Source organism: Sus scrofa, chromosome 2 (genome assembly GCF_054392235.1).
Source record: "Sus scrofa isolate SSC_HxYL_T2T_F1_AM1 chromosome 2, Sscrofa_HxYL_maternal_Yorkshire_Landrace_v2.0, whole genome shotgun sequence".
Lineage (NCBI taxonomy): Eukaryota > Metazoa > Chordata > Mammalia > Artiodactyla > Suidae > Sus > Sus scrofa.
The window spans coordinates 79,809,149-79,835,938 of NC_139384.1; the positions used below are offsets into that span (position 1 = coordinate 79,809,149).

Here is a 26,790-nt window from a genome sequence, read left to right on the forward strand (position 1 = left end):
TGCAGCTGCTGACCTATGCCACAGCCATGGCAACACTAAGTCCAAGCCCATTCAGTGACCTACAGTGAAGCTTTTGGTAACGCTGGATCCTTAACCCACTGAGCCAGGCCAGGGCTCTAACCCATATCCTCATGGATACTAGTTGGATTTGTTTCTGCTGCACCGCAATGGGAACTCCCTGGTTTTATTTTTCTTAGTAAATAAAATACCTAGGAGTAGAATGTCTGGATCATATGGTAGGTGCCCGATTAGAAACTATTGGAGTTCCTTTTTGGCATAGCAAGTTAAGGATCTGGCATTGTCACTGCAGTGGCCCAGGTCACTGCTGTGGTGCAGGTTCCATTTCTGGCCTGGGAACTTCCGCATGCTGCACATGTGCCCCCTGCCCCCCCAAAAAACTACCAGATCTTCTTCCAGGTGGTTGTGCCATTTTACATTCCCACCAACTGACCCATTCTGACCCATTCCCATTCTGAGCCACAGCATCAGCTCACCGTGCTTGAGGTTACCAAACTCTAAAATTCTTGCCAATGTGATGAATGAAAAATGGTATCTTTTTTTCTGTTCACTGGCATACAGTCAGTGCTCAGAGACCCTATTTGCTGCAGATCCTCACCAACACTTGGTACCATTAGTCTTTTGAGTTTTAGTTATTCCAGTGGGTGTGTAGTGGTGAACCATCAAGTTTTATTTTGCATTTCCCTGATGACTTCATTCTTTTTATTAGTTGTATGGTGTTCTCTCCTGTGACCATATCACTGTGTCGTATGCACCCCTCAGTTGGTGGACGTATGCCTTCTCCCCCATTTTTTTTTAGGGCTACACCTGTGGCATTATTATTATTATTTTAGGGCCACAGCTGAGGTATGTGGAAGTTCCCAGGCTAGGGGTTGAATTGGAGCTGTAGCTGCCAGACTACACCGCAGCTCCAGCAACACAGGATCAGAGTCCCATCTGCGACCTATACTGCAGCTCAGGGCAACGCGGGGTCCTTAACCCGGGAACCTGCATCTTCATGGATACTAGTCAGTTTAGTAACCATTGAGCCACAACGGAAACCCCTACCCCATTTTTCACAAGAAGTATCCAAGCTGCAGGTAACAATTTGTCACATACTCCCCAGGCACACAGGCCTGCGATGGCTTCTCCTGGGCCAATGGCAGAGAGGACTCGCTCAGAGAAGACACACTTTGGATTTCATCTTTCTGCCAGAAAACACTCTGACCCACAGCATCAGCTCACCGCGCTTGATATTACCAAACTCTAAAATTCTTGCCAATGTGATGAATGAAAAATGGTATCTTTTTTTCTGTTCACTGGCACACAGTCAGTGCTCAGTATCTGCTTGGCGAATGAAGGGATGGATAGATGATTGAAAGCATGCTGACTGCTCCTAGCCCACTAAACAAACCAAGAGGGTCTCTCAGGAGCTCAGTCGGGAAACAAAGGTTGGGGCCCCACCCCCTTCCCAAGACAGGCCCCGCCCCCGGATCCCGCCCCCTCCCGCTCGGGGCTCCCATTGGAGGGGGTGCGAGGGGCTGAGCGGGTGGGAGGGGTGGGGCCGGCTGGGGCGGGGCGCTGCAGCCCGCGGAGCCTCCCGCCCGCCCGGGCTGGGGTCGCACTGGCTAGGACTCCCCTCCCCGCCCGCTGCGGCCATGGTGGACGAGCGGAAGGACGGAGCCTACGGTAGGAGCTGCCTCTGGCCCGCTGCCGTCTCTGCTGAGTTGGGAGGGCCGTGGGAGTGGGGGGTGGACATCTGAGATCTTAAACACCCACGCTGCAGCTGGGGGCCCCAACCTGCTTCCTGGCCTTGCACCTTGCTCTGCGCCGAACCCTCTTGCTCCCGCCTGATCGCCCCGCGTCCCCTCTCAGGAACCCCTGCTCCCCCTCGAGCTGATGGGCTGGGACACACGGCGCATGCTCCGCCCGGGGAGGTCCCGTTATCTGGGTGGCTCAGATGCTAAGCGGGGGAGGGGAGGCACGGCGACCGAGGCTCGGAAAAGAACCAGGGCCCCCATCTCCCCAAATCCTCCTCTTCTTCCAGTTTCTTTTGTCCACTAATTTCTTTTCTTTTCTGCGCACACCCCATAAAAGTAGTCGTCCAGGGCTTCCAGCTAGATGGGGAAACTGAGGCAAGACTCCGCGGAAGGCTGGGTGGGAGCCCGTCTGGTCTCACCCGCCGCCTGGGAAGGGCAGAAACAACCGCGCCGCCGGCTAAGGGGCAGGAAGGAAGCAGGAAACAATTGAGAAACTTTCCCCTCCCAGTGTAAGGGGCCTGGGCTGCTCAATCTTGTTTTGAGGGGTCCGAAGAGAAGAACCCCCTCCTGCGAACCCCTTAGGGTGGCCTTGGCATCTGGGCCAAGTGGGTGGGGCAAAGATGAGGCTTCCTCCCCACTCAAGCCAGAGAGTGCTTCCTCCCCCCCCCCCCCCCCCCCCCCCCCGGCTTCCCACGGTGGGGGGGAGAGGAGTGGTCCTCGGTTTCTCCTTTCTCTTCTCCGTTTTGGGTCCCCAGGGCTGAGCTGGGTACATGCCCCCACGTGGCATGGCCCTGGGAGGAAGGTGCCCTGCCACCTCTTGTTATGTGACTGAAACTTCCTGGAAACTGTGAAACCGAAGGGCCTTGGGGAAGGGGCCGGAAATAGCTCAAAAATAATCAAGAAAAACAAGCTATGCCTCCCTCCCCTCAGGGACTGTGGCCTCCAGAGGCTGCAGAGAGACAGATAGGGAGACAGGGCTCTTCCTGCCCAGCCCGGACCTGGCAGTAGCCCAGCCTCTTCTCTCTCTGGTGGAAGCTGCCAGCCCAAACCTCCTGAAGGGCCTTCTCGGCTCTTGGTTTTGGCCCAAACCCCAGACCTTGTGGCTGCCCTGCTGCCAGAGCCCCTTGGGTGTGGCTGGCAGTCTCTGATCTGGAATTCTCCGCCTGGGGTCCTGCCTGCCTCTGGGCAGCACCTGAGAGATCTTTAGTCTCCCTGAGGCAAGCATGGGGGGCAGAGTGGACAATGGTGTGATTCACTCAGCCATGAGTTTGGCCAAAGGGAGCCAGCCATGGTCCTGCCAGGACCACAGTGGAGACAGAGGACCTGTGTGCCCAACAGACATGCTAGGCCATTCCAACAAATATGTATTAAACATCCTTCAGGCAGGCAGTATCTAGACACAGGAAACACAGCAGTGAACAAAGTGGAAAAATTCTTAAATAAAGAGGTAATTTTTAGCTTGCTGTAAATGTGAGTCAATGAACAGGACATCGTGTGTGTGTGTGTGTGTGTGTGTGTGTGTGTGTGTGTGTGTGTGTTTGTAGTGGGGGGGAGAATCATCTGCGATTATTTTAGGGGACTAAGGGCTGGAGGCTGAGCCAGCCATGGGAAGATTTAAGAGAAATACGGTCCAGGCAGAGGAAACGGCAAAGAAACCACACAGTCGCTTAATCATTTCTCTTTGTAAGGCTCCGGAGAGTATGAGATGGAGACTTCAGGTGGTTCTTGCAGCCTGGCCTCACCTATGATAGAGGCTTGAATTCTCAAAGTGGGAGGAGTCTCATTTAGTTTGCAAGTACTCCGTTCTCATCAGAACCAAACATTCTAGGGCCTTGGCCCTGCCCTGTCTCTCCCAGATTATGGGGAGCTTTTCTTTGGAGACAGTGTACAAAGAGGGGCTCACATATCCTTCCCTTGTACCCCAGTGTCTTTATATCAGTCCCATGAATTTAGGGGGTGATGGCAAATAGACGTAGGCTCAGATCCTGGTTGGTTCTGAAACTATACAAGCTGTGTGGCCATGGGCGAGTTGGTGACCGAGACTCTGTTATCCTCATCTGTAAGGCTAGGCAGGCCTGTTGACTGGTGGGAAGTGTTTTGCACGTGCCTAGTGAGCTGTACCTGCTCAGAAGGCCTCTGGAACTGGTGATACTGGGGTCATGGATTTTCCATGAGCTGATAGAGAAGCAGCCCACTCTGTCAGGGCATAGTCTTGGTGTAAACTGGGCAGGGCAGGAAGCTCCCTCCCTATCAGACACAATATCTAGAGGAAGGCGGCAACTCTGAGGAAACCAGGAAATGGCCCCCAGTCCCAACGGATGTCAACAAGGAGCACTGCCATCCTTCCCAGCACACCCTTGGCATGAGCAGCATGGAAAAAGATTCTAGAACCTAATATAATAGACTGATGGGAGTGGAGGACTGGGAAAAAAGCAATGGTGCTTATTTAAAAAGCAGATTCCAGAAGTTCCCACTGTGGCACCTCGGGTTAAGGATCTGGCATTGTCACTGCAGCAGCTCCCATTGCTGCTGAGGTATGGGTTCAGTACCTGACTGGGTGCAGTGGGTTGGGGATCTGGGGTTGCTGCAGTTATGTCATTTGATCCCTGGCCCGGAAACTTCCATATGACACCGGTGCAGCTGGAAAAAAAAAAAAAAGTAGATTCCCTGGCCCTCTTCTCTAGAGAGTTCAACTCAGCCAGCAGTAGGACCCTGACATTTGATTTTTTTTTTTTTTTTTTTTTGTCTTTTTGCTATTTCTTTGGGCCGCTCCCATGGCATATGGAGGTTCCCAGGCTAGGGGTCGAATCGGAGCTGTAGCCACTGGCCTACGCCAGAGCCACAGCAACGCAGGATCCAAGCCACGTCTGCAACCTACACCACAGCTCACGGCAACGCCGGATCGTTAACCCACTGCGCAAGGGCAGGGACTGAACCCGCAACCTCATGGTTCCTAGTCGGATTCGTTAACTACTGCGCCACGACGGGAACTCCTGATTTTTTAAAAATTATTGTTGGGGAGTTCCTGCTATGGCACAATGGGATGGGTGACATCTCTACAGAACCGGGACATAGGTTCGATTTCCGGCCTGACACAGTGGGTTGAGGATATGATGTTGCTACAAGCTGAGGTGTAAGTTGCACATGTGCCTCGGCTATGGCGTTGCTGTGGCTGCACCTGCAGATCCAATTCAACCCCTAGCCTGGGAACTTCATATGCCCCAGGTACAGCCCTAAAGAAAAAACAAAAAAGAAAAATCTCCCTCTTGCTCCCTCTCCCAAAATCATACTCCCTTCTTGGAGTGCATCAGTGTAACATCTTGTGTTTTCTTCCAAGTGGAGTCTAGGCCTTCGACCTTCACATCCAAAGACATACATATTCTTCATTTAGTGCCTTTTTTTCCCCCTTTTACAAAATTTTCAGACAATCCCTAGAGTGATAGCTTTGAGAGGCAGGAGAGCATGTCGGTTTGGTTTGAAGATGTATCCACAGTGCCTGGCACATAGCACAAAATAAGTGCTCAAGAAATATTAATGAAAATGTGCTTGTTTCACATCATGTTGCTTTTTTTCTTTCCTTTTTTTTTTTTTTTTTTTTTTGCTTTTTTAGGGCCACACCTATGGCGTATGTAGTTTCCCGGGCTAGGAGTCGAATTGGAGCTGCAGCTGCTGGCCTACCCCACAGCTGCAGCAATGCCAGATCAGAGCCACGTCTGGGACCTACACTCAGCTCATGGAAATGCTGGATCCTTAACTCACTGAGCAAGGCCAGGGATCGAACCCACAACCTCATGGTTCCTAGTTGGATTCATTTCCTCTGTGTCATGACGGGAACTCCAAGGGGGATATTTTTTTATGCAATTTTTTTTTCTTTTTATGTCCCCACCTACAGCATATGGAAGTTCCAGGCTAGGGGTCAAATCGGAACTTCAGTTGAGGCCTGCACCACAGCCACAGTAATGCCAGATCTGAGCTGCATCTGTGACCTACACTACAGCTTGCAGCAACACTGGAACTTTAACCCACTGAGTGAGGCCAAGGATCAAACCTGAATCCTCATGGACACTGTTGGGTTCTTAACACACTGAGCCACAATGGGAACTCCAGGGGGAACATTTTAAACTTCTTTTTTGGGGGGGTGCTGTGCCTGTGGCATGTGGAAGTTCCTGGGGCAGGGACTGAACCCAAGCCACAGCGGTGACAATGGTGTATCCTTAACCTGCTGCACCACAGGGGAAATTCTTTAAACTCTTTATTGAAGTAGAAAAATTCATATGTAAAAGGGTGCAGATCCTTAATGAAGGAAGCTCCAGGAGTCTTCACAGGGTAAACACCCATGTAACCAGCACACAGATCGGGCAAAAAAAACTACCAGTTCCCAGAAGCCCCTTAAGCCTATCATTATCATTATTATTATTATTACTATTACTATTATTATTATTATTTTGTGGTTAAAACCATAACATAAAATTTGCAAACTTAACTATTTTTAGGAGTTCCCATAGTGGCTCAGTGGAAATGAATCCAACTAGGAACCATGACGTTGCGGGTTCGATCCCTGGCCTTGCTCATTGGGTTAAGGATCTGGTGTTGTTGTGGCTCTGGTGTAGGCCGGCAGCTGCAGCTCCGGTTAGACCCCTAGCCTGGGAAACCTCCATATGCCGCCGGTGTGGCCCTAAAAAGACAAAACCAAAAAAAACTGTTTTTAAAGATACAGCTCAGTAGTTTTAAGTATTTTTACATCATTGCCATGTGGCCTGTTTTTGTAAAGCCAATGGACTAAGAATAGCTCTTATATTTTTAAATGGTTCTTAAAAGAAGAATATGTGACTGGAGTTCCTGTTGTGCCTCACCTAGTCTCCATGAGGATGCGGGTTCGACACCTGGCCTTGATCAGTGGGTTAAGGATCCAGAGTTGCTGCAAGCTGAGGTGTAGGTTGCAGATGTGGCTCAGATCTGGCGTTGCTATGGCTGTGGCATAGCAGGCAACTGCAGCTCCAATTCAACTCCTAGCCTGGGAACTTTCATATGGCACAAGTGCGGCCCTAAAAAAAAAAAAAAGAAAAAAATAGAAGAAGAATGAGTGACAGAGGTGAGATGTGAACCACACAGCTGAAAATCTTTAGTATCTGGTCCTTAGAAAAAATTTGCAGATCTCTGTTAAGAACTTTCTTGTCACCATGGAAAGTTCTCTCCTGCCCTTTCCCAGTCAATCCCCAAAGGGAGGATTATTTTTAAACAGGATTTTCAACTCTTATATAACAAAATTAATACATTCTCTCTGTTGGGTCGGGGGCTGAAAATTAAAAATAAGCCCTCAACCATAGAAAATTTTAGCTTTCTAAGTGAAAGAACCTTCACATACCCTCAGCCAGCTGCCCTAACCACAGACATAACCCAGACAAGAAGTCTCTTTCCAGAGCTTAGACTATGAATTTCTGTCTCTCTGTGTATGTGGCATCTGTATCTTTTTTTTTTTTTTTTTGGTTTTCGGTTATTTTAGTGCTGTACCCACAGCATATGGAAATTCCCAGGCTAGGGGTCGAATCGGAGCTACAGCTGCCAACCTGCACCACAGCCACAGCAACGCCTGATCTGAGCCGTGTCTGCGACCTACACTGCAGCTTATGGCAACATCAGCTACTTAACCCACTGAGCGAGGTGAGGGATCGAACCCACATCGTCATGGATACCAGTGGGGTTCAGTTACTGCTGAGCCACAATGGGAACTCTGCATCTGTATCTTTTGAAAGCTCCTCAGGCTGGTTTAATGAGAAAGGGTACTATTTCTAGGGTGGGTTACTATGTTGCCTTATAAGGTGAAGTAGATCTCACCTTGCTGATGGGAAACTATGTCCAGTTAGGTTCATCTGTGAAATGAAGTGGGACCAGTGTGTAGCAAAAGGGGAATACAGAAAAATAGCTACAAATCTGCTTCTGTGTGTGTGGTGTAATAGTGTCCAGAAGGAGGAAAGGGAAACCAGGGAGAGGAATTGCCCCCAGGGAAAGGAAGTGAGGGCTCTGGGCCAAGGGTGAGAGGGAGAGTGATTTTTCTTAGTCTGAAGACTTGTTCTGCCTGAAGTTTTGCTTTTTTTATTTGTTTCTTTTTTTTTTTTTTCTTTTTTTTGTCTTTTTGCCATTTCTTGGGCCGCTCCCACGGCTTATGGAGGTTCCCAGGCTAGGGGTCGAATCAGAGTTGTAGCCACGGGCCTACACCAGAGCCACAGCAACGTGGGATCCGAGCCGAGTCTGCGACCTACACCACAGCTCACGGCAATGCCGGATCGTCAACCCACTGAGCAAGGGCAGGGACTGAACCCGCAACCTCATGGTTCCTAGTCAGATTCGTTAACCACTGCGCCACGACGGGAACTCCTCATTTTGTTTTTTAAATCTTGATAAGCATGCAGGTTGCTTAACATAAACAAGTTCATTCATAGCTATAACTTCCTTCAACAAACATTTACCGTGAGGGTACCGGGTTGGGTTGCCAGGTTCTGTCCTAGACCCTGGAGACACAGCAGGCAATGCACCTGTTGAGGTGACATTCTAGAAAGGGACCCAGACAAAATACTAGATGAATGGGGAAAATTCTTAGAATATCAGAGAAGGGCTCTGGAGAAAAGTGTAGCAGGAAGAAGTGTGATCTATAGGGCCTGGAGGCAGGGTTTAAAACGTCAAATGAGGGGAGTTCCCGTTGTGACACAGTGGTTAACGAATCCGACTAGGAACCATGAGGTTGCAGGTTCAATCCCTGGCCTTGCTCAGTGGGTTAAGGATCCGCTGTTGCCGTGAGCTGTGGTGTAGGTTGCAGACACGGCTCGGATCCCGAGTTGCTGTGACTCTGGCGTACGCCTGCAGCTGCAGCTCCAATTAGATCCCTAGCCTGGGAACCTCCATATGCCTGTGGGTACAGCCCTAAAAATACCAAAAAAAAAAAAAAAAAAAAAAAAAAAATCAAATGGAGCAACAAAATCCTACTGTACAGCACAGAGAATTACACTACCCAATGTTCCATGATAAACCGTAATGAAAAAGAATGTTTATTTGTTTGTTGTCTTTTCTTTTAAATCTTTTTAGGTCTGCTCCCAAGTCATATGGATGTTCCCAGGCTAGAGGTCTAATCAGAGCTTTAGCTGCCAGCCTGTGCCAGAGCCACAGCAATGCCAGATCTGAGCCGCATCTGTGACCTACACCACAGCTCACGGCAACACCGGATCCTTAACCCAGTGAGCGAGGCCAAGGATCGAACCCACAACCTCATGGTTCCTAGTCAGATTCATTTCCTCTGCACCATGATGGGAGCTCCAAGAATGTTTTTTTAAAAAGAGTGTATAGAAGTTCCACTGTGGCACTAAGGGATCAGTGGCATCTCTGCAGCACCAGGACTCAGGTTCGATTCCTGACATGGCACAGTGGGTTAAAGGATCTGGCATTGCCACAGCTGTGGTTTAGGTTGCAGCTACGGCTTGGAGCTGATCCCTGGTTCGGGGAACTCCATATGCCGCAGGGTGGCCAAAAAAAAAAAAAATTTATATTATATATAAATTTATATATAATTTATATTTAATTTATATATACACACACACACACACACACATGCATGTGTGTAATATATTATATATTATATAGTGTATAATATTCAGGTGTATATGTATCTGAATCACCTTGTTGTGTAGCAGAAATTAACACAACATTGTAAATCAACTATACCTCAATAATAAATTTAAAAAAATCAAATGGGGGGATCCGAGAAGGCCATCCTGAGGTGACCAGAAGAGAGAGAAGGCGCCGTCCAGAACGTTTCAGGCAGTGGGCAAGGTCTGTGCAAAGGCCCTGGGGCAGGAGCATAGCTGGTATGTTTGTAGAGGAGGCCCATGTGCCTAGAATGAAGAGATGGGGGGTGGGGGTGTAGAATGGGAGGAGATGAGAACAGAGTGTATAGGGCCTTGCAGATCACAGGAGGACTTGGGCTTTTGTTCTGAGATGGAGCCATTGAGTTCTGAGCAGAGGAGGGATCTGGCCTGACTGAGGGGCTCACAGGCACCCCCTGGACTCTATGGGTTGCAATGGCAGAAGCCAGGAGACGAGGCCAGAGGTAGACCAAGGTGCTAAATAAAGGCATACATCTACAACAAAACTAACCAGAGTTCTGACTCGCAGCCAGGTTCTGAAACCCAGCATTGCCTCTGTTCCAGTTCCAGCTCCATTCTTCCTAGCTCTGTACCAGCATAGACCTTTAGTATCCCTGAACTTTTCATATCTATACCTTTCATATGTCTGAGCCTCAGTTTCTTCATCCAGAAAATAGGATTAACAATAGTATCAGCTCTGGAGTTGCTGTCGTGGCGCAGTGGTTAACGAATCTGACTAGGAACCATGAGGTGGCGGGTTCGATCCCTGGCCTTGCTCAATGGGTTAAGGATCCGGTGTTGCCGTGAGCTGTGGTGTAGGTCACAGATGCGGCTCAGATCTGGCATTGCTGTGGCTCCGGCATAGGCCGGCGGCTACAGCTCTGATTTGACTCCTAGCCTGGGAACCTCCATATGCCGCGAGAGCGGCGGAAGAAAATGGCAAAAAGACAAAAAAAAAAAAAAAAAAAAATAGTATCAGCTCCCTCTCAGAACTGCCTTGAGGTTCAGTGAACTCATGGGGATTTAGCACTTGGTTGAGAGCTGTCTACAGTCAATGCCTAGGTAATCAGAGTTATTGACCAAGCACACAGTTTAAGAGCATGGTGTCGGAGTTCCCGTCGTGGCTCAGTGGTTAACGAATCCGACTAGGAACCATAAAGTTGAGGGTTCAATCCCTGGTCTTGCTCAGTGGGTTAAGGATCTGGCGTTGCCCTGAGCTGTGTGTAGGTCGCAGACGCAGCTTGGATCCCGCGTTGCTATGGCTCTGGTGTAGGCCGGTGGCTATGGCTCCGATTAGGCCCCTAGCCTGGGAACCTCCATGCTGCGGGAGCGGCCCTAGAAAAGGCAAAAAGAAAAAAAAAAAAAAAGAGCCTGGTGTTGAGAACAGAGTTCAAAATCCCAGTTCCTGCTGGCTGTATGATTTCAGACAAGTCAGGAAGCATTTCTGTGCCTCTGTTTCTTCACTGTGCCATCTGCCCTCGGAGCCTCCCCCTCGGAGCCTCCTTGTAAAGATTAAATGAGCAGAGGAGGGACCTGGCCTGACTGAGGGGCTCACAGGCACCCCCTGGACTCTATGGGTTGCAAAAAAAAAGAAAAAAAAAAAAAGGGTTTCTGGGAGTTCCTCTTGTGGCTCAGCAGATTAAGAACCCAACTAGTATCCATGAGGATGGGGGTTTGATCCCTGGCCTCATTCAGTGGTTTAAGGATCTGGTGTTGCCGTGAGCTGCAGTGTAGGCTGCAGATGTGGCTCGGGTTGCTATGGCTGTGGCATAGGCTGGCAGCTGCAGGTCTGATCCAGCTCCTGGGCTGGGAACTTCCATATACTGCAGGTGTGTCCGTAAAAACAAAAAATAATAATAAAGGTTAAATGAGTTCCTGGAAGGAAATGTTTGCTTTGGTGCTCAGCACACAGTAGATGCTTTATCTTTTGCTCCCATCATAGTGACCAGTAGAATTACTTCTAGCTTTCCACCCAGATGCTGTCCCCAAACTTTCTGTCCAAGAGCAAGGGTCTGGGTAACTGGGATGCCCATTCCCTGGGCACAGATTTCTGGGAAGGCAGGAGTGAGCCAGCCTGGCTGCGTGGGCGAGGCCTTGGGCCACTTGGGGACTTGGCCAGTATCCAGAAGCTGTAGGGGCTGTGTGGCACTTGATGTCCTGGCAAGAGCATCGTGACTGGTCAGCCTGTACCTATTCACTTATCTCCTGCACCCACTGAACTGGATGGGTTGGCCATCAGGCCCAATGAGGCTGGCACCCAATGGCCACCTCTCCTCCCCTGTGCCTGGTCTAATAGCCCAACTTTCCCATGCCTTCTCCCCCACCAGTGTCGCTCTGCCTCTCCCAGTATCTGCCCCCAAAGGGCCTGGGTTGAGCCAGGGGGACCTTGGTTTGATTCACAGTTTCATTCCTCACCAGCTGTGTGGTCTGAGCATGCAGCCTCAGTTTGCCCCTTCTGTCAAATGATATCATGTTCCTGGTTAGTGTTTCTTGAAGACTTGTACCCCAGACCTGTGCTAAGAGCTTTTTGAGCAACAAGCCCTGGTCACACCTACCAGGAAGTACAAGTATGAGTTCCATTCTCCACACAGGAAAACTGCAGCCTGGACAGGGAACGGGCTTGTCAATTTCCCCACCTGTATTTCTGGGAATGCCAGACTCTTGGTTGTTATAAGCAGAGCACATGAAACATGCTGGCACAGACTGGAGCTCAACACCTGTTGGTTCATGGCCTATAGACCGGGGGCAGCAAACTTCTGTAAAGGGCTGAAGAGTTGATATTTTCCCATCAGTTCTATTACTGCTACTTGAGTCTGTCATAGACAAGAGACAACATGAAAGCAAGCACCCAAAGACAATAAGAAAATGAAGGAGCATGGCTGTGTGCCAAGCAAACTTTATTTATTTATTTTTGGCTGCACCGGCAGCATGCGGAAGTTTTGGGGCAAGGGATTAAACCCACACCACAGCAGTGACCTGAGACACTACAGTGACAAAGCTGAATCCTTAACCCTACTGTGTCACAAGGGAGCTCAACATGGTGTATGGATTTGCCCCATGTGGGACAGAAAGTTTGCCAGCCCCTGGTTGGTTAAGACACTGTAGTAGAGGAGTTCTCCTGTGGCATAGCAGGTTAAGGATCCAGTGTTGTCACTGCAGTGGCCAAAGTTGCTGCTATGGTTTGGATTCGATCCTTGGCCCAGCAATTTCCAGGTGCCACGGGCATGGCCAAAAAACAAACAAACCAAAGACACTGTGGTAGGCAGAATAATGGGTCCCTCAAAGATGTCCGTGGAGGAGTTCCTGTCATGGCGCAGTGGTTAACAAATCCGACTAGGAACCATGAGGTTTCGGGTTCGATCCCTGGCCTTGCTCAGTGGGTTAAGGATCCGGCGTTGCCATGAGCTGTGGTGTAGGTTGCAGACACGGCTCGGATCCCGAGTTGCTGTGGCTCTGGCGTAGGCCGGTGGCTACAGCTCCAATTCGACCCCTAGCCTGGGAACCTCCATGTGCCGCGGGAGCGGCCCAAAGAAATAGCAAAAAGACAAAAAAAAAAAAAAAAAAAAAGATGTCCGTGGAGTTCCTGTTGTGCCACAGCAGAAACAAATCTGGCTAGGAACCATGAGGTTTCAGGTTCGATCCCTGGCCTCGCTCAGTGAGTTAAGGATCTGGTGTTGCTGTGAGCTGTGGTGTAGGTTGCAGATGCAGCTCAGATCTGATGTTGCTGTGGCGGTGGTGTAGGCCAACAGCTATAGCTCCAACTGGACCCCTAGCTTGGGAGCTTCCATATGCTGCAGGTGCGGCTATTAAAAAAAAAAAGAGGGAAGGGTGCCTGGCACACAGTAAATCGGTCAGTAATATGGTGGCACTGGGGCATTCTACTGTTCTTATTTATTTTGCAGCATTGTTGCAGAGATTAAGCAAGTTTCCTTCCTGTGAGCTTTGAATCAGGCTTAATTATCAAACCATTAGTATTCACCTTGCCCCTCCCTCTGTCCGCACTTGAGTAATGTTAAAATGAGAGCTAATGGAACCCATCAGATGACAGTACCAATATTCCCTGTTACATTTTCTAAGCAGCCCACAGGACAAGGCCCTGAGCCAAGGCCCGCCAAGTGCCTCTCTCTGCATCTTTAGTCCATCTTACACAGGAATAACTCCTTCACACAGCCAGGCCATGGCCCACCTGTCCCACTGATCTCCCTGAGAGCTGTCTGAGACTTCCCCATGTGCCGTCCCCTCCCCACCCAGGCCTCAGTATGTTCAAACACCTTCAGTGACTGCCATTCACCCATCAAAGCTGACATAGGGCATTCTCATTGTGGCTCAGTAGGTTAAGAACCTGACATAGTGTCCATGAGGATGCGGGTTTGATCCTTGGCCACACTCAGTGGTTAAGGATCCAGTGTTGCCATAAGCTATGGTGTAGATCACAGATGGGGCTCAGACTTGGCATTGCTGTGGCTGTGGTGTAGGCTGGCAGCTGCAGCTCTGATTCGACCCCTAGTCTGGGAACTTCCATATGCCGAGGATGCAGCTATGAAAAAAAAAAGCTGGAGTAGGGACTGACCACTTGTTGCTAGGTGACTGGCGAAGCCACTTCCCCTCCCTGGGTTTCTGTTTCCTCCACTGGAAAATGGGTTGTTTATAGGACCACCTGCATGGTAAAGGGCCCCAAGTAGGTGTCTGAAAGATACTCCTTGGTTAGCACCAGCCCTTCTTTTCTGACTGTTCCCTCTCTGCCAGTCTGGCTGCCATTTGGTTGACTCAAGAAAGTTCTGGTGGGAGTTCCTGACGTGGCGCAGTGGTTAACGAATCTGACTGGGAACAATGAGGTTGCGGGTTCAATCCCTGGCCTTGCTCAGTGGGTTAAGGATCCGGCATTGCCGTGAGCTGTGGTGTAGGTTGCAGACATGGCTTGGATCCCGCGTTGCTGTGGCTTTGGCATAGGCCGGTGGCTATGGCTCCGATTCGACCCCTAGCCTGGGAACCTCCATATGCTGTGGGAGCGGCCCAAGAAATAGCAAAAAGACAAAAAAAAAAAAAAAAAAGAAAGTTCCCTTCCCCCTCTTCCATCCACCTTACTAGTCTCACCTGATGTCAGATGGTGGAAATATGCTCTCCTGTTTTCCCTTCTATTTGTTATAGGTTTGATGTTTTTTTTTTTTTTTTTTTTTTTTTTTTTGCCACACCCACGGCCTGCAGAAGTTCTTGGGCCAGGGGTCAAACCTGAGCCACAGCAGTGACCCAAGCCACAGCAGCAACACCAGACCTTTAACCACTAGGCCACCAGGGAACTCCAGTTTTGAGTTCTATGTATATATATATATATATATATATATAATCTATTTATTTATTGCTTTTTAGGGCCCTACCTGCAACATATAGAGGTTACAGGCTAGAGGGCCAATCAAAGCTACGGCTGCCAGCCTATGCCACAGCCACAGCAGCATGGGATCCGAGCCGCATTTGCGACCTACACCATAGCTCATGGGAATGCCAGATCCTTAACCCACGGAGCGAGGCCAGGGATCGAACCCTCAACCTCACGGCTCCTAGTTGGATTTGTTTCCACTGTGCCATGATGAGAACTCCGAGTTTTATGTATTTAGATGATGAATCCATGTGGAATTTTGTTTGCTATGGGGTTTTTATTGGTTTTTGGGGGGGGGTTGTCTTTTTTTTTTTTTTCTTTTTTTTTGGCTTTTTGCCATTTCTAGGGCCGCTCCTGCGGCATATGGAGGTTTCCAGGCTAGGGGTCGAATTGGAGCTGTAGCCACCGGCCTACACCAGAGCCACAGCAACGCGGGATCCGAGCCCCGTCTGCGACTTACACCACAGCTCACGGCAACACCAGATCCTTAACCCACTGAGCAAGGCCAGGGATCGAACCCGCAACTTCATGGTTCCCAGTCGGATTCGTTAACCACTGCGCCAGGACGGGAACTCCGGGGTTGCCTTTTTAGGGCTGCACTCACGGCATGTGGAGAGTCCTGGGCTAGGGGTCAAATTGGAGCTGCGGCTTCCAGCCTACACCACAGCAATGCCAGATCCAAGCTATGTCTGCAAACTACAGCACAGCTCACAGCAACACCGGATCCTTAGCCCACTGCACAAGGCCAGGGATGGAACCCACATCCTCTGGATCCCGGTCGGGTTCATTACCGCTGGTTTGCTATGTGTTGGGGTAGAGTTTATTTTCTTCCAGTCAAGGCTACTGACTGATTTATCCTTTCTCTGCCAATTGGGAATTCCATATCTATCATGTGTTAAATTCTTACATGGATAAAATTCACAAATTAATGTTTTAAATACGTGCACCAAATTAATGTTTTAAATACGTGCACCTGGAAAACCCAAAGCTGCCTTTTTATTTTCAGTCTTAGCTACGTATACATGGATTTTATATTGTGGTTATTCCTCTAACAATTCCTGATGAGGGCCCATTTGATGTGAGGTGCTATGCTGGGTGTGGGGGACAAAGTTATGAACAAAACAAACATAAATCCCTGCCTTTGTGGAGCAAACAGGCATGAGAGCAGACAATGAACAATCAATATGTAAATGAGTGATGTGTCAGGTGAAAAGAAACAACAATAAAAAATGGGGTAACAGGATAGAGGGGGGAAGGGCACTATTTTATTTTACTTAATTAATTAATTTGTCTTTTGTCTTTTTAGGGGTGCACCCACGGCATATGGAGGTTCCCAGGCTAAGGGTCTAATTGGAGCTGTAGCCACTGGCCTATACCACAGCCACAGCAACACAGGATCCGAGCTGTGTCTGCGACTTATACCACTGCTCATGGCAATGCCGAATCCTTAACCTGCTGAGCTAGACCAGGGATTGAACCCACAACCTCATGGTTCCTAGTCTGATTTGTTCCCGCTGCGGAAAAGGCACTATTTCAGACAAGATGGATAAAGGTGGAGTTTCCATTGTGGCTCAGCAGGTTAAGAACCCAACATACTCTCCTTGAGAATGCGGGTTTGATCTCTGGCCTCACTCAGTAGGTTAAGGATCTGGCAATGCCGCAAGCTGAAGCATAGGTCACAGATGTGGCTTGAATCCACTGTTGCTGTGGTTGTGGGGTAGGCAGGCAGCTACAGCTCCAATTTGACCCCTAGCCCAGGAACTTCCATGGACATCTTGGGGAAGAGTTTTCTAGGGAGAGGGAACAGCCATTGCAAAGGTCCTAAGATTAACCCTGCTTGGTGAGTTTGTAATATAACCAGGAGGCAGTGAGGCCAGAAAAGAGCAAAGAAAGGAGTGAGTGGAAGGAGGGGAAGGCAGGGAGGGGACAGGGCAGAGCCGACAGGGCCTTATGGGCTACAGGGAGGACTTGGGCTTTCCTCAGAGTGAGGCAGGAGCCATGGAGGGTTCAGGGCAGAGGAGGGACGTGCCCTGACTGGTGTCCACAGGCTCCTCTGGCCCCTGCAGTGGGAACAGACTGTGGGGGACAAGGGTGGGAGCTGAGAGACCAAGGTAGAAGCACTGTCCAGACAGGAGATGACAGCTCTGTGACAAGGGTGGGGTTGGAGGAGGGGGTGAGAAGCAGTTGGATTCTCCGTAGATTCTGAAGGCAAAGCTGATGTGAAGTGAAAAGAGAGGTATCCCAGCTTTCCTGCCTGATCACTCAGGAGGACAAAACTGCCTGCCTTTTTTTTTTTTTTTTTTTTTGCTTTTTAGGGCTGCACCTGTGGCATATGGAGGTTCCCAGGCTAGGGGCCGAATCGGAACTGCAGCTGCCAGCCTACATCACAGCCACAGCAACGCCAGATCCTTTGGCCCACTGAGCGAGGCCAGGCATCGAACCCATGTCCTCATGGATGCTAGTCAGTTTTGTTACCCGCTGAGCCATAACAGGAACTCCAGAGCTTCCATTTCTGAGTCAGGGAAGCTTGTGGCCATGCTGAGTGGGAGGCGCCCATGAGAACCCCATGTGAGGTGCCAAGGGGGCAAATGTCACAGGGGTGTGCAGCTCAGGGTCAAGACCCTCCCCAGGGACCCTATTCAGGGTGGAGCTGGTGGTTGAAGGCCCGAGTCTGCAGAAGTGTCCCCAAGGGACCTAATGTATCTGGGAAGAGGAGAGGCTGTGGCTGGACACTGCTTGTACAGGGTGGGACCAGCCGGCCTTTGGGCTGGCAGGGAACTCTGGAACTGCAAGGCTAACTTTGGGAGGCCTGGTCAACCAAGGACATGGCTTGGAGCCTTGGGCCTCGCCTGTTTGCTAAAGCCTGTGGACCAGGGGGCAGGTGGGGCCTCCACAGCTAAAAGCCACTGTGGGGGAGGTGACATTTCTCTAGGGACAAGCTGAGTGGGTGAACAGAGTCCCAGTCTCAGGGGTGCCTGACGCTGAGGCAGCAGATGCAACTATTGAGCACCAACTGTATACCCACACACTGGCTCTGTGCTCCACACTGGATACCTATTTCTGCCAAAGACACCCCCACACCGAGTGATAAATGCCACGTCAACTTTTGCCAGTCAACAAATGCCAGTACAGTTGATTGTACTGTAAACTACAACTGGCTCCAAGGGTTTTTGGGAGATGCAGTTTGAATTAGCAGGAGTTCCCACTGTGGCTCAGTAGGTTAAGAACCCGACTAGTATCCATGAGGGTGCTGGTTTGATCCCTGGCCTCGTTCAGTGGGTTAAGTAGCTGGCATTGCCAAAAGCTGCAGTGTAGGTCACAGATGTGGCTCAGATCTGGCATTGCTGTGGCTGTGGCTATAGCTCCAATTCCACCCCTAGCCTGGGAACTTCCATATGCCACAAGTTCAGCCCTAAAAAGAAAAAAAAAAAAAAGAAAAACTGGCACATGCTCAGGGGAGTATACACCATTGGCACAACATTGTAAATCCACCATACTTTAATTTTTAAAAAATTAAATAAATTTTTAAAAAGGGAGTATACAGCCATTGTAGGGGTGGATGATTGTTGTAAGGGAGTATGACCAGCCAACTGGGCACCCTAGGACCCTAGGCCAATTGGGAGACCACACAAGCTGTACAACTCCACACTGGCTGTATACCTCCCACCAGCTGTATACCACTACCCCTACTTTATACCCCACACTGATTAAACATCCGTAGTTGGGAGGAGATCCTGTCATGGCACAGCAGAAATGAATCTGACTAGGAACCACGAGGTTGAGGTTGGATCCCTGGCCTCGCTCAGTGGGTTAAGGATCTGGAGTTGAGGTGAGCTGCAGTGTAGGTTGCAGATGTGGCTCAGATCTGGCAGTTGCTATGGCTGTGGTGTAGGCTGGCAGCTGTAACTCCAATTGGACCACTAGCTTGGGAACCTCTATATGTCAAGGGTGTAGCCCTAAAAAGCAAGAAAAATAAAATAAAATAAACATCCCTAATTGTATACCTTCATGTAGACTATGTGTCCCATGCTGGTAGTACCCTTATACCTACTGTATACCCCGTTGAATACTCCTACATTGACAATACATCCATGCAACTCTATACCTCCTGGTATCCCATGCCTGGTCTTTGACTTGTTTTAGTTTTATACTTTAGCCCCATAAGGGAAGGCAAGGCACTGGCCTTGAGTATCTTCTGGTTTGGATGGGGCAGGAGCATTTGAATTCAGGGCCTTTCAGTAGGAAGTCAGGTACCCGAGAACAGACCCACAAGACTGGGTCTCCCATTTGCTACTGTACACAGTAGGTGCTCCTTAAATACTGATCTTTGAAACAGTGGCTTCAGGAGTTCCCTTGTGGCACAGTGGGTTAAGTACCTGGCATTGCCACCACAGTGGCTCCAGTCACTGCTGTGGTACGGGTTCCATCCATGGCCCAGAAACTTCCTCATGCCAAGGGTGCAACCAAAAAAACCAAAAAACAAGTGAGTTCCCATCGTAGCTCAATGGAAACAAATTTGACTCGTAACCATGAGGACACAGGTTTGAGCCCTGGCCTTGCTCAGTGGGTTAAGGATCCTGAGATGTCGTGAGCTGTGGTGTAGTTTGCAGATGAGGCTAAGATCCCATGGTGCTGTGGCTGTGTGGTGGGCTTGCCGCTACAGCTCCGATTAGACCCCTAGCCTTGGAACCTCCTATGCCAAGGGTGTGTCCCTAAAAAGACAAAAAACAAAAACGAAAAACCAGGGGCTTCAAGACTATCAACTTTTGAGAGTATGCAAGGATGGTGAGTGAGCTGAGGTGTATAGCCTTGGGGGAGGGGGGTCACAAAAGGACAGGCTTGGGGCAATGCCAGGCTGGGATGTGAGCATGGGGCTTTTAGTCCTAATTTGGCAGCAGTTTTCCAGTGACAGCAATGTGGATTTTTATATGGGGCTATCCCAATATTTAACTGTTGGCATTTACTTTTCACTTTTTTTTTTTTTTTTTTTTTTTTTTTTTTTTAATTTTTGGCCATGCGCAGGGCATGCAGAAGTTTTGGGCCAGGGGTGGAACCTGTGCCACAGCAGTGAAAACAGGGGTCCCTTAACCACTTGGTCACCAGAGAACTCCTGGCATTTAGTTGAAAAAAAAAAAAATACAGGTTGGAGAGTTTTCAGCCCCAATGCTCTATAATTGGCTGGGTTTTTTTTTTTTTTTCCCAATTTTTTATTAAAGTATAGTTGATTTACAGTGTTTCTTTAATTTCTGTTTCACAACAAAGTGCCCCAGTCATACAGCTTTGTATATAATTGGCTCTTAGGGGTCAGCCATCTACCATTTTGGCGATGCCTTGCTAGAGCTTTACTTTCCTGTGCCTCAGTTTCCATACCTGGAGAATGGAACCATTATTAGGCTCCTTCCAGGATGGAGAAGTGTTCTAGGCAGTGTCGCCTGGAGTGGGGCTGGGGCGGGAGGCTGGTGGCGAGCCCAGCCCTGGGGTGAAGCCACAGTGTCCCCTGAGTGGGGGCGGGGCGGGGGGGGCGGGGAGGGCTAATTCGGGCGGCGGGTGAGTGGCGGGAGCAGCTGCAGCCCCGCCGGGCACTCAGCTCCCTCCCTCCGATCCGCAGTCCTGTCCGTCCTGAGGCCGCAGCTCAGCTGGGGCCGGTCTGACCGGTTTGGGTCGCCCCGCCCGGCTCTTGGCTGGGAGGAGCCGTCTCCAGTCAGCCCCTCGGTCCCTCCCTCCGGACGCCCGCACGTCCGGACCCGGGGGCAGAGGGGGATCGGGAGCAAGCGGGTGGCCGTCCGGGCTGGGCGCCGCCGGTAGGGATGGGGGGCGAGCGACAGCATTACTACGGGAAGCACGGTAGGCAGCGCCCCGGTACTGCACCTGGGCCTGGCAAGCTGGAGGGGGCAGCGGGAGGACCCGGGATCGGGGGGTAGCAGAATTGCAGATCTCGGCCTATACGCCCCACCTCCATCATTATCTGCCAGCACCCCTCACCCCAGTGCTCTCCTGGAGTTCTCTCCGAACTCCCTCTTGCGAAGGGCCCGCCCTCACAGCCTCCTCCCCAGGACTCCTGTGGAAACCATCTCCAGGTCTCACCTCGGACCCTTCCCTCTACCCGGCTTGCTGGTGGCCTCTTTTCCAGTCCACTCCCAGTGAGTGGCCACCAGATGATGGTGGGCTTTTCAGAGAACATCTTCAGGATCTCTGAATCTTATATCCCCCTCGGCCAAAGACTCCCTTAGGGACACCTGGGGAAGGGTAGTCTCCCGGCCCCATCTTAGACCACCCAGCTCAATCTTGCTGATTTTCAGGAACACCACAGAAGTATGACCCCACCTTCAAAGGACCCATTTACCACAGGTAAGAGCTCTGGGTTCCTGGAAGGGGAGGGGTCTCTACTAACACTGCCTCCACCCCTCTTTCTTTACACATACACACCCCCCACCTCTGTTCTCCAACAAACTGGTGATAAATATTTGCAGCTTAATGATAAAAGAACTTAAAGATAAAAGACCGATAAAAGAACGACTTTTTAAAATTTCCTTAATATACAAAGAGTCTTTACAAATGAATTCAGGCAAAGGTCTGGAGCAGGTCATTTATAGAACAAGAAACACTATAGACAATAGAATTACGGTGAAATGCTCAAACTCACTGGAAAATAAAGGGATGTAATTTAAAACAGTAACCAAATAGAATTTCCCCATCGCAGATTGGCAGAGCTTAAAAAGATTGAAGATTTCCCACTGTGGTGCAATGGGTCCTGGCCCCAGAACTTCCATATGCCAGGGGTTAGGCCAAAAATAAATTAAATAAATAAATATGTAATGCTGGTACGGATGTAGGGAAATAGGCACTCAATCAAAAGAAAGCTGAGGCGTTCCCGTCGTGGCTCGGTGGAAATATATCTGACTAACATCCATGAGGACACAGGTATGCAGCTAGGATCCTGTGTTGCTGTTGCTGTGGTGTAGACCAGCAGCTACAGCTCTGACTTGACCCCTAGCCTGGGAACCTCCATATGCTGCAAGAACGGCCAGAAAATGACAAAAGAAAAGAAAAGAAAGAAACCTGAACTGAACATTCAACCTGCTTTGAGGACAGTGTAACATTAGGCATTAAAATTTATATTTTGTTTTTTAAATCAAATTATATTAATATACAATATATTATTTTCAGGTCCATCCCCCACCTACCTCCCCTCTGGCAACTGCCAGTTTGTTCTCTCCATCTATGAGTCATTTCTGTTTTGTTTTGTTGGTTCATCTGTTTTGCTTTTTAGATTCCACATGTAAGTGAAAGCATATGTTATTTGTTTTTATTTCACTTAGCATAGTATCCTCCAAGTCCGTTCCATGTTGCTGCAAATGGCAAAACTGCATTCTTTTTTATGGCTGAGTAATATTCCGTTGTACCAATATACACCACATTTTTATCCATTCTTCTGTGAATGGGCACTTAGGTTGCTTCCGTATCTTGGCTATTGTAAATAGTGTAGAAGTGAAAGGTACTGATATTTAAAATGCATGTGCCCTTTGGCACAGCATTAGCACCACTTGGGAACATGTGTTCAAATAACGTATAGGGAGTTCCTGCCAGAGCACAACAGAGTCAGCGGTGTTTCTGGAGCACTGGGATGCAGGTTTGATCCCTGGCCCGGCACAGCAGGTTAAAAGATCTGGTGTTGCTGCAGCTGTGGCATAGGTCATAATTGCGGCTCAGATCTGATCCCTGGCCCAGGAACTCTATATGCCAAGGTGAGTTCCTGTTGTGGCTCAGTGGAAACGAATCTGACTGGTATCCATGAGGATGCAGGTTCAATCCCTGGCCTTGTTCAGTGAGTTAAGGATCCGGCATTGCTGTGAGCTGTGGCATAGGCCAGTGACTACAGCTCTGATTCACCCCCTAGCCTGGGAACCTCCATATGCTGTGGATGAGGCCCTAAAGAGCCAAAAAAAAAAAAAAAAAAAAAAAAGGAGAAGAAGAAGAAGAAAGAGAAAACAAATAACACGTGGATGTGGGTATGTTTGGAAGGTATCCATGATACCCAGCACACCAATATTCCCACACTGGTCTTTCAATCCCTAGGGGCTGCACAGATGTCATTTGCTGTGTGTTCCTCCTCCTGGCCATCGTGGGCTACGTAGCTGTGGGCATCATAGGTGAGCAGAGGAAGGGATGGGATTAGGGTCCCGGGGTGAGAGGGCAAGCCACAGCTGGGGCACAAGGGGGCTGGTGCTAAGGGGTGGCAGCTCCTCAGCCTCCCTGGATCCCCCTGCAGCTTGGACCCATGGAGACCCTCGAAAGGTGATCTACCCCACTGATAGCCGAGGCGAGTTCTGCGGGCAGAAGGGCACGAAAAATGCGTGAGTCTGGTTTCTTAGAGCCTGCTGGGGCTGGGGGGGAGTGGGAGAGCTTCATCAACACTGAGGAGAAGGTTCTAGGCTTCTCTCACCTCCATCCACCCACTAGTCAACAAGTACTTATAAAACTCCCATTAGAGTTGCTATTGTGGTTCAGTGGGTTAAGAACCCGACTAATGGAGTTCCTGTTGTGGCTCAGTGGTAAAGGATCTGACTAGTAATCATGAAGACGCAGGTTCAATCCCTGGCTTCACCCAGTGGGTTAAGGATCCAGCGTTGCCATGAGGTGTGGTATAGGGCCCAGACGTAGCTCAGATCCTTCATTTCTGTGGCTGTGCTGTAGGCTGGCAGTTAACTCCAATTAGACCCCTAGCTTAGGACCCTCCCTATGCCACACCTGTAGCCCTTAAAAAAACAAACAAACAAAATAAACAACAACTCCTATTATCCCCAGCCTCTGTTCCAGGCCTTGGGGACATAGCACTAAATGATACATTCAAAGTCTTGTCCTCTGGTGGCCCATATATCAGGGGAGAGACAGAGAGGAGACAGTCTCAGATCTGACGTCAGGTGGTGATGAAGGTGAGGTAAAAGATCAAGTTCAGTCTAGGCTGCTCCAGTCCCTGGCTGTGCCTATGGCAAGAGAGTGTCTCAACCTCTCTGGGCCTCATTTTCCTCATCTCTGAAATGGGGATCATGCCAGTCCTGTCTTCATAGGGCTGTTGTGATGGTTAGACAAGCCAATACATATCCAGTGCTCAGAATAGCACATGGCATGGAGTTGCTGCTGCTGTTATTATTGTTGTTGTTGCTGCTGCTGTTATTATTATTATCGTTTTAACACATTCTAAATAGGCTGGTAGAGAAGCCTTGACAGTTTCCATCTCCCTTCTCCAACCCCAGGAACAAATCCTACTTGTTTTATTTCAACATTGTGAAGTGTGCCAGCCCCCTAGTCCTGCTGGAATTCCAGTGTCCCACCCCACAGGTAACTTGTCCCCACTCTGCCTCTTTTCTGTCCCTTCCTCATCAAGTCCTTTTCCCCTTTAGTGGCAGCTTCTTTCCCAGCCCTTTCTCTCTCCCTGGTGAATAAGGGGATGGGCGTGGGACCTCTGTCCTGAAAGGGGATCAGGTGTCTGTTCTGGACCCAGCCAACCACTGCCTCCTGTCACCACCACCCCTGCCAAGATCTGCGTGGAGAAATGCCCCAACCGTTACCTCACCTACCTGAAAGCTCATGGAACCCAGGAATTTGAGTACTACAAGCAGTTCTGTGTGCCTGGCTTCAAGCAGAACAAGGTAAGCGGGGAGTTCCCATTGTCACTCAGTGGTAACGAATCCCACTAGTATCCATGAGGATGTGGGTTTGACCCCTGGTTTCGCTCAGTGGGTTAAGGATCCAGCATTGCTGTGAGCTGTGGTGTGGGTCACAGACAAGGCTCAGATCTGGTGTGGCTGTGGCTGTGGTGTAGGCTGGCAGCTGGAGCTCCGATTCAAACCCTAGTCTGGGACCTTCTGTATGCCACCGGTGCGGCCCTTTAAAAATAAATAAATAAATAAAATAAGGTAAGTGGATAGCCCAACAGGGGCAGGCAGAGTGCTGACTGGCAGGATTAACCTCTCCTTGTCCCTTGACAGGCTGTGACTGAGGTGCTTCGTGATGGTGACTGCCCGGCCGTCCTCATCCCCAGCAAACCCTGTGAGTCTGAGGTCCCATGAGCTCAGAAGAGGCTTGGGGAGGTTTCAGGGGCTCAGCCTGACTGGTCCCATCCCCTGTTTCCTGCAGTGGTCCAACGATGTTTCCCAGCCATCCATGCCCACAAAGGGGTCCTCATGGTGGGCAACGAAACCAGCTACGAAGATGGCCATGGCTTTCGGAAAAACATCACCGACCTGGTGGAAGGCGCCAAGTGAGGACCATAACCCACCACCACGCTGGCATCACATTTTCCTGGGTGGGACCGGGCATCCCCTGGGGCTGGTCCAATTAGGGAGGGGGAAATCTGACCTAAGCCCTGTCTGCCTCCTCCCAGAAAAGCCAACGGAATCCTGGAGGCCCGGCATCTGGCCATGCGGATATTCGAAGATTACACAGTCTCCTGGTACTGGATTATCATGTAAGTTGAGAAAGATGGTACCCCTCCCCGGGCTGCCCTGGCTGAGACTGGCAAGGGGATTGGGTCTGCTCATGCCCCCATTTTAATCCCCCAGAGGCCTGGTCATCGCCATGGTCCTGAGCCTCCTGTTCATCATCCTGCTCCGCTTCTTGGCTGGCATTATGGTCTGGGTGATGATCGTCATGGTGATTCTGGTCCTGGGCTACGGTGCGTCTCTTCCTCCCTGCATCCTCCTCTCCCCCCAGCCTGCAAAATGCTCATGCCCTTTGAGCTGTTGGTGGCCCATCAAGACTCTTCTGTGCAAACTATTACATTTAGAATGGATGGGCGGGGAGTTCCTGCTGTGGCTCAGTGGGTTAAGAATCTGACTAGTGTCCATGAGGATGCAGGTTCAATCCCTGGCCTCGCTCAGTGGGTTAATGGATCCGGTGTTGCCATGAGCTGTGGTGTAGGTCGAAGACGAGGCTTGAATCTGACACTGCTGTGATACTCATGCCACAGGTGCAGCAGTAAAAAAAGAAAAAAGGAAAGAAAAAACAGAATCCAACTAGTATCCATGAGAATGTGGGTTAAGGATCTCAGTTGCCATAGGCTACTGTTATAGGTCACAGTTGTGGCTCAGATAGAGTGTTGCTATGTCTGCAGCAACACTCTAGGCCTGAAGCTGTAAAAAGGAAAAAAAAAATGATCTTCGGGAGTTCCTGTTGTGGTGCAGTGGAAATGAATCTGATTAGGAACCATGAGGTTGCAGGTTCAGTCCCTGGCTTCGCTCTATGGCTTAAGGATCTGATGTTGTTGTGAGCTGTGGTGAGTGTTGCAGATGCAGCTCAGATCCTGTATTGCTGTGGCTGTGGTGTAGGCCAGCAGCTGTAGCTCCAATTGGACCCCTAGTCTGAGAAACTCCATATGCCGCAAGTGCAGCCCTAAAAAAAGGAAAAAAAAAAAAGATCTTCTCTTGGGAGTTCCCTGGTGGCACAGTGGGTTAAGGACCTAGCTTGTCACTGCTGTGGCATGGATTCGATCCCTGGCTCAGGAATTTCTGTATGTCATGGGAACAGATGAAAAAAAAATAAAATAAAAAATCTGAGCCATCAGACAACTTCCATCTTTTTTTTTTTAGCACCTGTGACATGGGGAAGTTCCCAAGCCAGAGATGGAACTGGTCATAGTACAGTAGTGACAAATGCCAGATCCTCATCCCACTGAGCCACCAGGGAATTCCCAGACATCCTCCATCTTTTAATTGGCATATTTGCGAAGATGTTCATTTCAGCATTGCTTATGAAAGCAGATGCTTGAAAACAATCTCAGGACTCATCTGTGTGGGAGGGGTTAAATCATAGTCTTCCATGGCTCAGGGGGTTAAGGATCCGGCATTGTCACTGATGTGGTTCTGGTTACTGCTGTGGTGTGGACCTTCCATGCACTATGGGCACAGACAAAGAAAATAAATTGAAACAGGGCGGATCTGCATTTCATTGACACAAAGGCATTCTCAAGTAGACCATTTAGCACAGTGATGAAGGACACAGGCTCTCTGGTACCAGAAAGCCCAGG

At 49.6% G+C, this 26,790-nt stretch overlaps 1 protein-coding gene across 5 annotated transcripts in view; it reads left to right on the forward strand.

Moving 5' to 3' along the window:
- Positions 1 to 1,518: 1,518 nt before the first annotated feature.
- Positions 1,519 to 26,790, forward strand: part of SLC44A2 (solute carrier family 44 member 2) — a 34,156-nt gene continuing 8,884 nt past the window's right edge. For 3 of the 5 annotated variants that reach the window (NM_001444878.1, NM_001444879.1, NM_001444876.1), the window contains 10 exon segments: positions 1,519 to 1,686; positions 21,065 to 21,113; positions 22,842 to 22,915; positions 23,035 to 23,119; positions 24,020 to 24,104; positions 24,305 to 24,415; positions 24,755 to 24,815; positions 24,903 to 25,026; positions 25,150 to 25,233; positions 25,328 to 25,440. In NM_001444878.1, the coding sequence (NP_001431807.1) occupies positions 1,656 to 1,686; positions 21,065 to 21,113; positions 22,842 to 22,915; positions 23,035 to 23,119; positions 24,020 to 24,104; positions 24,305 to 24,415; positions 24,755 to 24,815; positions 24,903 to 25,026; positions 25,150 to 25,233; positions 25,328 to 25,440 (817 nt within the window). In that variant the 5' untranslated portion in view covers positions 1,519 to 1,655. 5 annotated transcript variants of the gene reach the window in all.